Source organism: Citrus sinensis, chromosome 7 (assembly GCF_022201045.2).
Source record: "Citrus sinensis cultivar Valencia sweet orange chromosome 7, DVS_A1.0, whole genome shotgun sequence".
In the NCBI taxonomy this organism is placed as follows: Eukaryota; Viridiplantae; Streptophyta; class Magnoliopsida; order Sapindales; family Rutaceae; genus Citrus; species Citrus sinensis.
This window is the reverse complement of record NC_068562.1, coordinates 13,843,837-13,861,258: the sequence shown is the minus strand read 5'-3', so window position 1 is coordinate 13,861,258 and position 17,422 is coordinate 13,843,837. Positions and strand designations below refer to the sequence as shown.

Below are 17,422 nucleotides of genomic sequence, written 5' to 3'. Positions count from 1 at the left end.
TTTGGGTTTAAAAGTAATTTTTAAAAAATTAAAAGTTAATTTTGATATTTGGTCAATTTTTTTACAAATTACTTTTGATAAAATCACTCTATTTTATAGTATATTTGAAAAACAGAGAAGAAATAACTTTTTATACTTATTTTTATACTTAATATAGTTCTTCTCTAGTATGGCGCCATCATTCGTTTTTTCATGTGGAAATACTTTTAAGTTGTGCGGTTTAAAAGATATAACATTACGAAGTACACTCTAAAACTTTTTTAATTTTTTAAATATATTTTAAAATGTATATCACTCTTTGAACTAGTGATAGATGTATATTTTCTCATCTTATACTTTACGTTTTGGGTTCATAACTTCTTGGCTCCCTAAATATTGTGAAAGCATATTTCTCTTTCATCATCAGAGTTTTTTAAGCTATCTTTCTCAAAATAGGCTTCAACAATGCGCTTCATCAAGATAGGTCCCAACATATTTCTATTTGCACATTTTGATTAATTTGTAATAGATTTTATAAATGTAATTATATTTTTTTAAAAATCTTCAATCAAGCATAACAATGAAAGTTACATAGATAAGAAAATAATTTGATTATTTGAAAAACACTTTTATTCAAGTCCAAAATACTCCAAAACTTTGTTTAACTTTTTTTTTTTTTGGGTTCCCTCTCTATATCTCTCTTAAAACATCAAAGCACAAAGTTTGTCTCCAAGAGAAACACGAGGGGGTTAATGCTTAGTTTAGACAAATATGGTTTTCACTCACTTTCCCAGAAATTATAAAACGAAAATCCATATCCATGAGAAAAGCGTGCCTTCGAAATATTGTTATCATTTATCATGCCGCCAAATTAAGCAATATATTATTGCCATATCTAGCTCGCTAGCTCCACCCACCACTCAATGTATCTAATTAATCTAAGCACCGAAAGATAACTATTATTATCATTCCAACAAAACCAAAGTTCCTTCCCTCAAAGAAAACAAACACTCGTCCCTTGTTCTCCCCAATCAATCAACCATGTCTTCTAATCCTAATCCTAATCCTAATCCTAATCCAACTTTTGATGAACATCGATGGATCATCAACATCCGTCGAACACTCGAAGAAGAACTTGAAACGGATACTGATATTCCCGTCTGCATATTCAGTGTGCCCAAAACATTGATGTTTAGCGATCCCGATTCGTACACACCACAAGAAGTTGCAATTGGCCCTTATCATTACTGGCGTCCGGAGCTGTACGAGATGGAGAGGTACAAGCTCGCCGCAGCAAAAAGAGCTCAAAGACATATCGATGGGGATCACAAGTTTCAGTATATTGTTGATCAACTGAAAGAGCTTGAGCTAAAAATACGAGCTTGTTACCACAAGTTCTTAAATTTCAGCAATGAGACTCTAGCTTGGATGATGGCCATTGATGCATCGTTCTTGCTTGAGTTTCTTCAGATCTATGCTGTAAAAGAAGCAAAGTTGAGTGCAACGTATTCTTCCACATCCATGTCGCATTTGCTTGACTATGCAGGCACTAAAGCTGCTCATAACACGATACTTAGAGATATGGTGATGCTTGAGAATCAAATTCCCTTGTTTGTGTTGAGAAAAATGCTTGAAGTACAATATTCATCTTTGGAATCAGCTGATGATATGTTGCAGGCCATGCTAATGGGATTTTGCGAAGAGCTTTCGCCTTTTAAACTGATGAAGGACATGCCAATGATCGATGTCTCAGAATGTGCACATTTGCTAGATTTTTTGTACGACACAATTGTTCCAAAAGTTGAACAAAAGTCCGAGATAAGTGAGGTTGTTGAAGATCAAGGCGATGACGAGAAACCGAAAGAAAGATACACCGGTGGCTCAACTTATGTAAAAAAAATTTTCGGTGAGATTTGGAAGCTGCTTTCAAAACTCAACAAAGGCCCTATCCTTTTTATCAAAAAGCTTCTTGTATCAAAACCTGTCAAATTCTTCTTCAAATTGCCATTCACAATGCTCTCCAAGCTTCCCGGATTTTCAATGTTGGCCCAGCCGATTCAATATTTGATATTCCCACAAGATAATGATGACAAGAAGTCAGATGATGAGAGCTCCCACACAAGCAATAACCTGAACAAGCCACCATTAGTGGAAGAAATCATAATCCCCTCAGTCACTGAGCTTGCCAAATCTCAGGTTCATTTTTTACCAACTGCTGGTAACATCTCAACCCTCCGTTTTGACAGAAAGACGGCAACATTACACCTTCCCACCATCAGCTTTGACATTAACACAGAGGTGATCTTGAGAAACTTAGTGGCATATGAAGCTTCAAATGCATCAGGGCCGTTGGTTTTTACTCGGTACACAGAGTTGATGAATGGGATTATTGATACTGAAGAGGATGTTAAGTTGCTTAGGGAAAAAGGGATTATTTTAAACAGATTGAAGAGTGATGCAGAGATTACTAATTTGTGGAATGGAATGAGCAAATCAATTAGGTTGACGAAAGTGCCACACATTGATAAAGTGATTGAAGGTGTTAACAAGCATTACAACAGCCAATGGAAGGTGAAGTTTCGGAAAAGTATGAAGCACTATGTATTTGGTTCTTGGCAATTTCTTACGTTGCTTGCTACGATTATGCTCTTGCTCTTGATGACTTTACAAGCTTTTTGCTCAGTCTATAATTGTCGCAAATTCAAGTTCGTCTCAGACTCTGACTGATTGGTTTCCTGATTCAAGGTGTAAACTGAAACGGTGTTTTGTGTGTGTGTGTGTGTGTGTTTTTCTTTTTTTTTTAAAGTAAAATTATAGCTTTGATGTTGCTCGAATTAATATGACAATGCAAATTGGTCCAACTAATTGGATTTGAATTTAGTTGTGATTTTTTTTTAAAAATATTTATGATTGGTAGTTATTAGACAAGCGATAAAATTTAACATATAATTATATTCTAGTCTTACAGTGCTGTAAGTGAATGCAGTGACAGAACTAGGATTTTAATTTGGGCATTGTCAAAATATAATGCAAATTAGTATACTTAAAGTATAAGTTGGGTTCATCTTGAAAACGTTTCAATTTTTAACTTATTCTTTAGAACTCTCAAAAAGTGGGGGATTGCCTTGGCGTGAACGTAATTCGTTGTTTAAATGTATACCTGATAGAAAATTATAAAAAGATAGACACAAATAAGAATTGGATCAAAATTCTTAGATAATTAGCATAATCTTAAATAGATTATATTTGTAGGTGTCAGTTCGTTTAGTTTCTAAAATCTCTTGAATGGAAACAAAAAAATTTAGGGAACGAAGTCATATGAGTAAGAGGGGAATTGGTTTGCCATCAAATTACAGTTAAAAAAATATAAATAGATCATATCGTATGAAGTTGGAATTAATAATGACTGGAGAGCCCTATGTATTTTGTACTTTAGAAAATAAATTAAACAATGCATTGAGTAGTTTATGGCAGCTGATATATTCTATTTTTAAGCTTAGTGCTTAAAGAATGAAAAGCATGGAACCATGGACAGATAAGATCACATCTTTTAAGAGTTTTTGATTCCAAATCTTATTTTAGTATAATTACTTCAATCTATTGTTAAGTTAAAATATACGCAACTTGCTTGATTTTCCTTTCCTCTTTTCGTAAAAGCCAATGATGAATGATGATTGATTGCAACGGATAAACGCAATTCATCAATTAATAAGTTGAAAAACTTGAATTGGTCTAATTTGGTGTGTTTATTGAAAACAAAATATGAAGAGAGATCTTGTCACAACTTACATCACATTCACGTCATGTGTTAGTCAGTCCTAATAGAACTAAACTTTAAATAAAAAATAAATAAAAGAGATGCATGTCAATCAAATACGTATACACAGTACGTGACATATATTTTATTAAATGAAACAGAAATGCAGATGCATATATACATGAAAAAAATTTAATAAATTAACGGTATAGATATATTGGTATGTCGATGGAATGTGCTCTAGCGAATAAGTTTGGTTGATTTCCAACTACGATCTTTATAGGATTCCATAATTCCATTCGAATAAAATAAGAATGTTGTTTCCTTAAAAAAAAAATAAATAAATAAAAAAGAATCTTGAGCTTATTATATGATTTTTTTTTTTTTGGATTAAGAGGGGCTCTTAATAGAGCTAAGAACTAACAAAGCGGGGATAGACTACCCCATAAGTGTCTTGGGACATAAATTGGAGCACTTAAAAACATGAAGCCCTAACGGAATAGAACAAGCTAAAGTAGCCAAATAATCCGCGGCAAAATTAGCCTCCCTGTAAACATGAGTAATCTCCACCCGCCAGTTGCGTCTGATGAGTTCTTGAATAGCACGAATGAGAGGAGAAAACTCATTGGAATTCACCATGTTGTTCTTCACAAGTTGAGTAACGCAGCAACTATCAACCTCAGCACAGAGCCATCGAATCCCTTTATTCCACGCAAGAAGCAATCCTTGATAGAGACCCCATAATTCCGCCATAGTCACTGAACAAGCCCCTAGATTCATCCCAAAGCCAGCAACCCAATGACCATTGTGGTCACGAATTAGGCCCCCTGCAGCAGCTACACCAGTCGCCTTACAGGCACCATCTAAGTTCAACTTGCACCATGGCCAATTCGGAAGCGACCAACCAATCCATTTGTTGACTTTTCTATTTGTCGAGATCAAAGAAGACCCTTGAAGCAAAATCACCTCCTCCGTACGAGCCTTGACATCATTAACCATGGATAAGCCGTCCATGAATAGTCCATTCACCTAGAACTGGTTCTTCCAGAACCATAATCTCCATATTGCTATACTAAAGAAACAAACCCAATTTCGGACTCAATAAATAGGCCATGCATTCTGGAGATTATTCATCATCCATTCTTTAAAAGGAGCTTGGAAGAAACGCTGCCTCATTGCTACAGGGATCACCCGATACCAAAAACCTTTCGTAACCATGCAGTCTTTTAGAACATGCAAGATATCCTCAACCGGGGCCCCACATCTATCACACTCAGTATTTATCAACATGTGACACCTTGCAATTTCAGCTTTGGTTTTCAACCGACCATGAAGAGCTAACCAAATGAAAACTTTAACACCCTGAGGGCCTTGCCACTTCCAAGCCAACTTCCAACCAGTATCTTGTAAAAGATTATCTGGAGGACTGATATCATAATAATCCGAGGAGACCGAGAAATTCCCCTTATTAGAATGCGACCAATAGAATTGATCCGGACCTAATAAAACTGAGGGAGGATGTATTACACAATCTTCATGATGGCAGTGTTAGGAAGAAAATGATCAAATAACGCCCAGTTCCATTGTCCATTCGTTGCCACACGATCAGCAACCATTAAATGAGTTAGATGATCAGGAATAGAAGAAATGACTTGGCTCGCAAGCGGCTTATCCTTATAAACCCAACAGTCCCACCAAAACTGGATTCTTTTACCATCACCAACAGACCATCACACACTTAACATCGTATCTCGCCAAATCTTACCAATAGCTTTCCACATATGAGATCCATATCGAGTCGGCAATGAAAGAGGGGGGTTGGAATTATTAGCCCCATATTTGGTACACAGGACCTGAACCCATAGGCTATCCTTAGCTGAGATAACTCCCCAACTGAGCTTCATTAAGAGCGCTTTATTCATCACATTTAGATCCTTAAGCCCTAGGCCTCCATAAGCCTTTGGTTTGCACAAATTATCCCAGCTAACCATACTCATCCGCTGCTGATTGGAATTTCCACTCCATATGAATTTCTTGCACGCCTTATCAATCTTCAGTTTAATTCCAGTGGGGAGGCTAGTTGTTTGCATTGCGTAAACCGGGATAGCTTGTAAAATTGTCTGAGCAAGAGTTATTCTGCCAGCCAAAGACAGCAGAGATGCTTGCCATCCCGATAGGCGCCTTTCAACTTTGTCAATAATGTTCTGATATGTATGCTGCGAGACACGAGTATGCAGTAGCGGCATCTCAAGGTACATGCCCAAATCCTTGGTGATCGGGAACCCAAGGTCAGCCCCAATTCTTTTCATGCTCCGAGCCGAAATATTTTTGGAGAAGAAAACTTGAGATTTAGTCTTGTTTACTTTAGCTTCTGAGCTCTGGCAAAAAGTATTCAAGACCATATTTATCACCCCAGCTTGCTCAAAATTTACTTCAGCCAAGAGTAAGAGGTCATCAGCAAAAAATAAGTGAGTAAGAGGAGTACCACGACGAGCAAGTCGAATCGGCTGCCAATCCCCAACAGTGACAGCTCTATTAATCCCGTGGCTGAGCCTCTCTACACATAGGACAAAAATATACTGGGAAAGAGGGTCTCCTTGCCATATACCTCGGGAGGGAACGAACTCATTAGAAGCTTCTGTTAACATATATGTTTCCATAATATTGATTTTGATGATAACAAACAAGATTAAAAATGATTAATCTTTTAAGCTCAAACTATTTAATATTCTTTTTAAATAAATCATTATTTTCATATTATAAATGTTTTATATTTAATGGAAAAATGATTTTATGAAATTGATTGTTTTTATTCTTTTTAAATAAATCATTATGTTCACATTATAAATGTTTCATATTTAATGGAAAAATGATTTTATGAAATTGGTTGTTTTTCAAAGTTTATGGTTTAATTTAAAGAATTTTGAAAACTTTGAAATAAACAAGTAGTGCTTGAAATTTCGGATTTGGACCTATTTGAAACTATTTAAATGTTTTTGGGCCATTTTATAATTTCATAAAGTTTGGGCGAAGTCATAATTTCAGAAAGTTGTGGGATTTAGAAAGCATTATTTAAAATTCTGAAATTGGACCTATTTGCAAATTTTTATAACGTCTTGGGCCATACTATAGTTTTATAAAGTTTTGGGGTCAAATAAAAAATATGAGAAAAATTTCACTGTAGCAGGTTACTGTAGCAGGCGGCTTACCGGATTCTAAAAACTGAAAATCCGGATTCGGGGCAGTAAGCATCCAGAACGAAAACGACATACCGGATTTTAGTAACCGGCAAACCGGTTAGGCAAAATTTGAATTTTGCCTTAACGGTAACATAAATCCGGCTTACCGAATTCTATAAAACGGCAAACTGGATAGCCCAGAATGTGAGTAACGGCTAGTTTTCGAGCTCAAGCTATAAGAACTCAAATCCAACTCATTTTGACCTTCCCCAACAAGCAAAAACAAAAAGCACACGTGATATCTTGAGCTTACAACTTGCAAAACACAAATCATTGAATCATTCATTGTTCTTCATCTTTGAATATCTACTCATTGAGTGAGTTTCATTGTATCTTTCATTTCTTCAATTCATTTGTAAGAGTTTGAGTGTGTGAGACACTTGAGTGAAGAGATTGGGAGATAATCTCTTTGTTGTAAAGGTTTATTAACACCTCGAAGTCAATTGTAATCATTGAAGCCTTGGAGAGGCTTCGATAGTGAAATCATCAAGCCGGGTGAGCTTGGAGGCGTGGACGTAGGCGGGGATAGCCGAACCACGTAAAAATCCTTGTGTTCGTTTTCTCTTCCCTTACTCTTTTAATATTGTGTTTCATTGAATTTATTGTTTTCGAATTGATTAAGGCATTAGATTGAATTGTTGTATGGTTTGCCTAGGATAATTTTTAAAATCCCAATTCACCCCCCTCTTGGGTTGCCTAGCTAGTATTTCATTTGGTATCAGAGCGAGGTGCTCTTGTGTAGACTTAACCGTCTAGAGTTAAAGATTAATAGCAACCCAAATTAGTTCAACTTTCATGGAAGGCCAATCCACCACTAGACCTCCATTCTTTGATGGTAATGACTATCCTTATTGGAAAACTAGGATGAGAGTGTTTTTACAAGCCTTAGATTATGAACTATGGGAAATAGTTTGTGATGGTTCATTCATTCCTAGGAAGAATGCTTTAAGTGAATTGGATAAGAAAAATATGTCTTTAAATTCCAAGGCTATGAATGCTTTATTTTGTGCTTTAGATAAAAAGGAATTTCATAGAGTTTCAAATTGTTCGAATGCTTATGAAATTTGGAAAAAACTCGAAATTGTGTATGAGGAGACTACAAAGGAGGAAGAATTTCATGAAGTGTTGAATTTGGCACTTATGGCAATTGGAGATGACTCGGATGATGGACTTGATGAGGTAAACGATCTTCTTACTTATAATGAATTACATGATGCGTTTAAAGAATTGTATGATGAGTGGATGAAAATTGGTAAAAAGAATGCATGTCTTAAAAAGAAAATGGTAGAGCTCAAAAATGAAAATGAATCTCTATGTGCAAAAATTACATGCCTAGAATTAGATAATAAAACATTGCATGATAGAGTTTCATTATCAAAATAGAAACTTAGCACTTCACATGAGCATCTAGAATCACATGTAGATAACTTGAAAAATGAAAAGGATGCTTTACAAAAATGCAATGATTCATTAAATGAAAAGATTAAAGGACTAGAGTTAGATAATAAAATGTTGCATGATAGAATTGCATCATTCACATGTAAACAAAGTACTTCGTATGAGCATGAGAAATCACATGTTGATGAATTAATAAATGAAAATGAAACGCTTAAGAAAAAGAGCAATGAGTTGAATGAGATTGTTTTGAAATTCACAAATGGGCAAAAGATGTTGGATAACATGCTTAATTCACAAAAATGTGTGTTTGATAAAGGAGGACTTGGGTATAAGCCTTACTTGAAACAAAAATATTATAAGAATTATTTTGTTAAGGCTACCTCCACAAATGATCATAAAATTGTTTGTCATTATTGCAATCAAAATGGTCATATGAGTTTTAGATGTCCAGTTAAGAGAAATGTATATTATGGAGTAAAATGTATTTGGGTTCCAAAAGGAACTAAATCTAACATTCAAGGACCCAAGAGTATTTGGGTACCAAAGGGTACAACTTGAATTTGTTTTGTAGGTACCACAATCAAGGAATGGTGGAGAAGTTCCTTGATGAAAGCTTGTGAGGATAATCACTTGAGTATGAGCTAGGAGAAAAAGATGAGGCAAGATGATTTAATTATTTTGGTAACAATTCTTGCCATATTAATTTTGTTGAATGAATCATGATAAATGAATTTGTGAAAGTATGCTTGTATGTTTACATGATAGAATTATCATTGTGTATCATATTGAGTGATTTATCATGATGACTTTGTTTGATTTTGATGATTGTATGGTCTTAGATTTCATCTTCTTAAATTGTCTATCATCATTGTCCATCTCTTATATATGTGTGAATTCATATGCTATTAATTGTGTTATATCATCATTCGGATAACCGGATTTATCAATCCAGAAAACCGGATTTGCTAAGCCTCCTCTCTGCCTCAAAACCGGATAACCGGTTCTTAAAAATCTGAAAAACCGAATTCAAGAGGCAACTGTCTGCCTCAAACCGGACTACCGGTTAGCAAAACCGGAAAGCCGGTTTCGCGTGGAACCTTGCTGGATTAAACCGGATTTCCGGTTAAACTCATCCGGCAAGTCGGTTTCGATGTTGCAGCTTCTGGTCACAACCGGCTAGCCGGTTAGTGCAAACCGGGAAGCCGGTTTCAGGAGCTATTTCCACTGTTCTTCTTCCTTCTTCATTCGGTCTTCACATGTTCTTTCTCTCTCCAAAACCATGAGCTGCTCACCTCTATTTTCATTCAAATTTCTCTTCATTTCTAAAATCATTTTAATTGATTCAAACTTACTCTTTTTATTCGATATCTTGAAAATCTGAATTTGTGCATTTTGAGTATTTCAAATTACCACTTCCATAATGAGTTCTCCTTATGGATTTTACCATAGTTTTCTATTATATTATGCACTTACATTTTCATATGCATTGTTGCTTTTATTGTGGATTGATGATGATTATTGTTTGATATTTGGATGTTTTATATTTGGATAATGTGGAACTAATGTGCTTATCTTGACTTTTTGATGATCAAGAGGGAGATATGAGATGTAAGAGAGAAATACATCTACTTTGAAATTTTTAAGCATATGAGATTTTTTTGTTATATTGAAATGTCACATTAGATATTTGATGAGTTTAGTTGTCTTTATTTATAAAATGTGATTGATAATTATGGAGCTTGAATATTTGATAATATGCATGCCAATTTGGTAAAGAAATCAAAACCTCTTTGCGAAGAAGAATTTTCAAAAATTTGGCATAATCTTGGAATGATTTGATTTCTTCTTGATGATTTTGGTAATTGATGATTATATGTGCGTTGCTTGATGAATTGAAGGAGTTGTTGGTTGGTTATTATTGTTTAAGCTTATATGGAAGTGTTTTTAACCATGTTGTGTATTTGAGAATTTGTTCATTTTTAAGGAGGAGACAAATATAATATGTTTTTGGATAAAATCATTTCGGCTAAATTTTTAAATTGGCCATATATTTAGGGGGAGCATATAATATGATTTTGAATAATATGCATTTTGAACTTTTTTATTGTCTAAAGGGGGAGACAAAGTAATATATCATTTCAATGTTGTTATAAGAAGGAGAATAATATGCACTTTGAATATTCTTTTGATGATTTTGATGATATGTGATTATGGTGAGTACTTGATGATTTTGAGATATGATGATAATTTGTGAGTAATATTACTAAATTTGTATTTGAGGTGATGCTTGTTGTTAGGGGGAGATTCTTTCAAAATTTCCACTTGGACAACATGGGTAACAAATTTGCTATTTTTTTATTTTTTTCCTTTAAAGTTTTCTTTTTGATGATGAAGGGGGAGAATAATACATGTTTTCAAATCTATAAAAAAAAATTGCTACTTTTGTCTTTGCCAATTAAGTTTTTCTTTTTGATGATGACGGGGAGAAAAATCCATGTATTTAAATATGTTATTTTAGCTAATTGGCAAATTGTAAAAGAAGATTATATTTAGGGGGAGAAATTTGTGGAATCATTCTTTAAATACATGAAATGTTTATCATCATCAAAAAGGGGGAGATTGTTAACATATATGTTTCCATAATATTGATTTTGATGATAACAAACAAGATTAAAAATGATTAATCTTTTAAGCTCAAACTATTTAATATTCTTTTTAAATAAATCATTATTTTCATATTATAAATGTTTTATATTTAATGGAAAAATGATTTTATGAAATTGATTGTTTTTATTCTTTTTAAATAAATCATTATGTTCACATTATAAATGTTTCATATTTAATGGAAAAATGATTTTATGAAATTGGTTGTTTTTCAAAGTTTATGGTTTAATTTAAAGAATTTTGAAAACTTTGAAATAAACAAGTAGTGCTTGAAATTTCGGATTTGGACCTATTTGAAACTATTTAAATGTTTTTGGGCCATTTTATAATTTCATAAAGTTTGGGCGAAGTCATAATTTCAGAAAGTTGTGGGATTTAGAAAGCATTATTTAAAATTCTGAAATTGGACCTATTTGCAAATTTTTATAACGTCTTGGGCCATACTATAGTTTTATAAAGTTTTGGGGTCAAATAAAAAATATGAGAAAAATTTCACTGTAGCAGGTTACTGTAGCAGGCGGCTTACCGGATTCTAAAAACTGAAAATCCGGATTCGGGGCAGTAAGCATCCAGAACGAAAACGACATACCGGATTTTAGTAACCGGCAAACCGGTTAGGCAAAATTTGAATTTTGCCTTAACGGTAACATAAATCCGGCTTACCGAATTCTATAAAACGGCAAACTGGATAGCCCAGAATGTGAGTAACGGCTAGTTTTCGAGCTCAAGCTATAAGAACTCAAATCCAACTCATTTTGACCTTCCCCAACAAGCAAAAACAAAAAGCACACGTGATATCTTGAGCTTACAACTTGCAAAACACAAATCATTGAATCATTCATTGTTCTTCATCTTTGAATATCTACTCATTGAGTGAGTTTCATTGTATCTTTCATTTCTTCAATTCATTTGTAAGAGTTTGAGTGTGTGAGACACTTGAGTGAAGAGATTGGGAGATAATCTCTTTGTTGTAAAGGTTTATTGACACCTCGAAGTCAATTGTAATCATTGAAGCCTTGGAGAGGCTTCGATAGTGAAATCATCAAGCCGGGTGAGCTTGGAGGCGTGGACGTAGGCGGGGATAGCCGAACCACGTAAAAATCCTTGTGTTCGTTTTCTCTTCCCTTACTCTTTTAATATTGTGTTTCATTGAATTTATTGTTTTCGAATTGATTAAGGCATTAGATTGAATTGTTGTGTGGTTTGCTTCGGATAATTTTTAAAATCCCAATTCACCCCCCTCTTGGGTTGCCTAGCTAGTATTTCAGCTTCACCATTCCATAATACTTTCATTGTAGCCGAAGTAATACATTCCATAATGATCTGAATCATATCTCTAGGCAGTCTCGTTTCCTGCAGCGTCTCATAAATAAAATCCCAGTTAAGTCTATTATACGCCTTTTCAAGATCCACTTTAATTGCCATGAAACCTTTCTTCCCCATTTTCTTACGCATGGAGTGAATAACTTCTTGGGCAATCATAATATTATCAATGATATGATGGCCAGGAACAAAACTAGTCTACTGAGGACCAATAAGAATCGGCATTAGTGCCTGCAGTCTGTTAGCCACAATTTTAGAAATGGTTTTGTAGGCCACTGTGTATAAACTAATCGAGCGATACATTTTTAGATTAACCAGATGATCACCCTTTGGGATGAGAACTAAAAGCGTAGTGTTAATTTCCTTAGGAATACTGCCACTGCTGAAACTATTCTTTATAAATCTACAGAATGAGTGGCCAACGATATGCCATTAGGATTGATAGAAAATCGCATGAAGGCCATCCACGCCAGGGGCCTTTAGTGGCTTCATGCTAAAAATAGTCTGCCGAATTTCATTATCCTCAATGGGAGCAGTGAGCCCTTGAGTGAGAGTTGCATTAAGAATAGGGAAGCAGCCCCTGATCGGATACGATCGGAAAGCCAAAGTCTCACTAGTATAAAGTGCCGAGAAGAAAACCGTGGCATGCTGCTTAATAATTTCATTATCCACAAGCCATTCCCCATTATCATTCTGAATAGTTGTGATTCGATTTCTTCTACGTCTGGCCAGAGTTTTTTGGTGGAAATAAGCCGTATTTCTATCCCCTTGGATAAGCCAATCTTTGCGAGATTTTTTAAGCCACAAAATCTCCTCTTGTGTAAGAATTTCCTCTAGCTCCTTCAGCTTGAGCTCTAACCTGGCCAAATATTGTCGAGTATTAGTTTCTAACACCTTTTGAATCCCCCCTAGTCGTGCTAAGATCCACCGCTTCCTCTGAAAAATATTTCCAAAATGGTCTCTATTCCATTCCAAGGCCTTCTTCACAAAATTATCAGCAACATTTAAATACGACAAACTATTAATCCAGGCATTAGAGACAAACTCACCAAAGGAATTGTTTGTAAGCCATGCAGCCAAGAAACGGAAAGGTTTTTGTCCCCTAGCGCTACTGGCATCATTATTAAACCGAACTAAGATGAGTCTATGATCTGAAACAATCTTTGGCAAGTGTAAAACTGCATTGTCTGGATACTTGTTTAGCCATTCTGTATTAGAAATAACTCTGTCCAGCCTCTTCATAAGAAAACCACGAGACCAAGTGAAACGGGGTCCATGAAAATTTAAATCAAACATTCCATTCTTATTAAACCAACTCTTAAACAGACCCCTTTCTTCTCAGCAGCATATAGAATGGAATTAAAATCGCCTCCCACCAGCCACGGGCCATGAACCGTTCTAGCTAAGAAATCAAGGTAATCCCACAACTGCCTTCGCAAAATAGGATTAGGGCTCGCATACACCGCTGTGATCCAAGATTCAAAAATGTTATTCTTTGAAATTTTGAAATGGACGAATTGCTTGTGATTGAACAAGACTTCCACTTCAAAATAACCCCGCCAAAAGATCCAGATTCCACCAGAAAAACCCGAAGCTTCAATACAATGAGAATAATCAAATCCGCTGCATTTAATAAAATCATCGGCTTGTTTCCCACTGATTTTAGGTTCCATTATAATAACCATAGAAGGGCCATAATTTTTAATAAGGGTATTAAAAGAGCGACGAAATCCCTTCGAAGCCGCCCCCTGTACATTCCAAAAGAGAATTTGTATCTTCATAAGATAAAGATTGGAGAAAAGTAGAGTCTTACTGCAGCGGCCGAGACGCCTCTTCCGCTAGGTCCATGGCCGTTTCTTCAACAAGGGACACATCACCTTCTGAAAAGTCAGCCCCGTCCTCACTTGTAGCCACATAATCACTATCATTTGCGTCATCTTCCATGTCCATGTTAGCAGCCAAACCCTTGGGGTTAGGAGGATCACCGTCCAATTCTGACAGAGGAATATGCCCACCAGCACTGTTATGGCCATTGGAGGTTTTTGGATAGACATCAGCAATAGGGAGAGGTGCAGTGGCATTATCAGTATAAAAAGAGATGGCCGAGTGATGGAGGGGATTTAAACTGGTAGGAACGTACACGGGTAAGGGTAAAGGTAAAGGATTGGGGCTTGCATGGCTTGCATGGAGGTTGGTAAAACCTCGTGAACCATGTGTGTGAATAGGGCTTTGAGGAATTGTATTTTCTTTAGTAAGGGTTGTCGCATGCAATCTAGTAGATGTACCCATATGTCCTGGCTCTGTGGGATTAGCTAATTGGTGAACATTTTTCCTTATAATGTGTCTATTTTTTGGCGACCAAGTAGGGCTAAAATCAAACGTGTTGATATCTCTATGGGTCTGTTCCATATGGGCTTCCTGTTTTTCCTCGTGGTTGGATTCCTCTTCATCGAGATTAGCTAAGATATTGAAACGTGATTCCTTCCTATACTTCCCCCAAAAAACGTGTTGGAATTGCTTTCCTTCTCCACTCTCGGCTTTCCTTTGCGAGCCACTACCATCCATGGTCCGAATTTTGGCTTATTTCGGCTGTCATGTTTGGCCTTACTCATCCACTGCTGCTCCGCTGGATCAACAGGGATAGGCACGTCGACCTCAGTCGGACCATTATTCTCCATGTCTGAGCAGCCTTCCTTATAATGTCCGTACTTCCCACAATGGAAACAAATAACCGGAAAATTCTCATATTCAACTCTCCGCACTTTACCATCCAGATGAAACTGTGAAATCAGAGGGCTCTTAAGGTCTATTTCCACTGCAATACGAGTGAATTTACCCCTCTGTCCAGATTTTGTATTATAGTCGATGCGGATAACCGATCCAATGATTTGCCCAAGCCGTCGGAGTATTTTCTTGTGATAATAATGCAGAGCCATGCCCGGGAGACGAATCCAAGCCACCACTTTATCTATCTCTCCTTTAGAACTATCAAAGTGGGGTGACCATGGTTGCACCGTCAGATAATGTCCCATAATAGTCCAAGGTCCAAAGGTTAAAGCATAATCCGCATCTCCTTCATTCTTGAATTGGACCAAATAAAAATCATTTTCTAGATCAATGATATTAAATCCTGGCGTCAAATTCCACAACAATTCCAATCTGTTACACAAAGCCCGATATCCTATGTGGCGACCCAATAGTTTCACCATGACTGTATTCTGCCAAGGCTTGATCAACTGCTCATTAACTTTTGGTGAAAAAGTTATAGAGGGCATAGATTCAGTATTCATAAAAAACACATACTCCGGATTTAAGTCTAAATCTTTGTCGCTGCCAAACAACTCTTCCTCTGTGTCCTTTTGTGACTTCATCAATTGATCTAGAAAGGAGGGGCGCTCAGAATTATCACCAACATCACTTTGAGCCCTAAACTTTGCCTTCTTGGTGGAGCGATCATCAGCCATGGAGGGGGGGGGGGGGGGGGTTTTCTCAAAGCTTTCCATTTTCCCGGTAGTTGGTATTATTAAAAGCTTTATATAAATCTATCTCCTTGGAAAAACTTTAAGGCTGAACTTGAAGTATACAAGAAGTAATTAAAACTCCAGCAACATGAATATTATTGTGTTACATCTTACAAAGCTAATATTAAGGATTTTTACTCCATTTCTTAAAATACTTTTAAAAACTTTGAATTATCTTTTTATTCTTGGTTCAATATGAGCTCCTTGAGCTACCATGCCTGAAATGTAAGTCGATGCAAGAGCCCGTGAAGCTGTGTTGTCATGTCAACTTGACGGATTCACCACCACGACGTCGATCAGATTAGTCAAGTTGTTAATTCTTATGGAATTGAGATCTAGTTATTATTCTTTTATAATTTTGTGCCAAGCTGCATTTATAACAGTGTATGAGTAAAATTTAGTTATATATATTCTCTTTTTTGAGCAACCTTAGCATCACGAGAAACAAATTTAGTAATAACAAAAAAAGAGTAGATATGATTAGAGGTAAAAAAATTTCCTACACAAAGAGATAAAAGAAAAGCATGTAACACAACACTTAATAAAATTGATAGTTTGGAAACCCATCGGCATGATGAGAGAGCTATCGGAGGCGCGTCGCACCAATTAAATTATTGAGCAAAGATCACAACAATATTGGAGAGGCCAATGTTTACTAAGGTAACATTATTTTCTTGGAATGTGTGAGTTACCTTGAAGTTCATCTGGAACAAAAGACTAGGTGATACGACACTCTTTGAGCGAGTGCAAGCTCCAATCTGTGGGGAAAAGAATTTGCAGAAAGAGAAAAGGGACAGGGGAATTGCAGAGAAGAGAAAGAAGACGAAGCTGAAAAAAGACAAAATGATATATTCCTTTTTGATATCCCCCACGGGTCCCTTTGACAGTACAATATATTCTCTCCCTCAAAAACAGCCACGCACCCTTAACTAACTAAAATAGAATAAAATTGATAACAACAAAATAATAATTGAAAATAGAACAATATTCGTTATTATAATCTCTCAAGCATTCTCGAACATTCCTCAAATGACAAAGTCTTTGAACCATCCTGGTTTCTTTCTCGCGCGAGCTGAACCTGTCTTGAGCTGCTCTCTAGCTTGTGTCTCATTCACGGGTTGGACTTCTTCCATTTCTGCAGGCTGGGTCTCTTCCCTTGCTGTCTCATTGTGCTCGATCCGATTCACAACAATTGGCCAGGTTGTATCATTCCCCATTCCTTGAAAGCTTACCTTGTCCTCAAGGTGTAGTGCAGGGTAGAGTTTACAAAATTCCTCAAAGTCCTCCCAAGTTGAATTTTCTGGTGAGCTATCAGACCATTGCACCAAAATTTGTGGAATTTCTTTGCCTTGTCGAAGTATCTTTCGCTCAGCACATACTGCAATTGGTGATGACAGGGGCTTGTTATCCACACTTCCTGGAGGCAGTGAATAAACATCAATGGGGGAGTTTCCCACATAAGGTTTTAGTAAGGAAATATGGAACACCGGGTGAATTCTACAATTTGTGGGTAACTCTAACTTGTAAGCAACGGGTCCAAT

The 17,422-nt window shown here is 36.1% G+C and overlaps 1 protein-coding gene across 1 annotated transcript in view; it reads left to right on the top strand.

Annotated features, from left to right (window-relative positions):
* The first annotated feature begins 953 nt into the window (after positions 1–953).
* The window catches only part of LOC107176831 (putative UPF0481 protein At3g02645), a 41,124-nt gene continuing 24,655 nt past the window's right edge, over positions 954–17,422 (top strand). Inside the window, exon 1 of the mRNA XM_052444017.1 lies at positions 954–2,550. Within this exon, the coding sequence (XP_052299977.1) occupies positions 1,021–2,550 (1,530 nt within the window). The 5' untranslated portion in view covers positions 954–1,020. The remainder of the gene's footprint in view (positions 2,551–17,422) is intronic.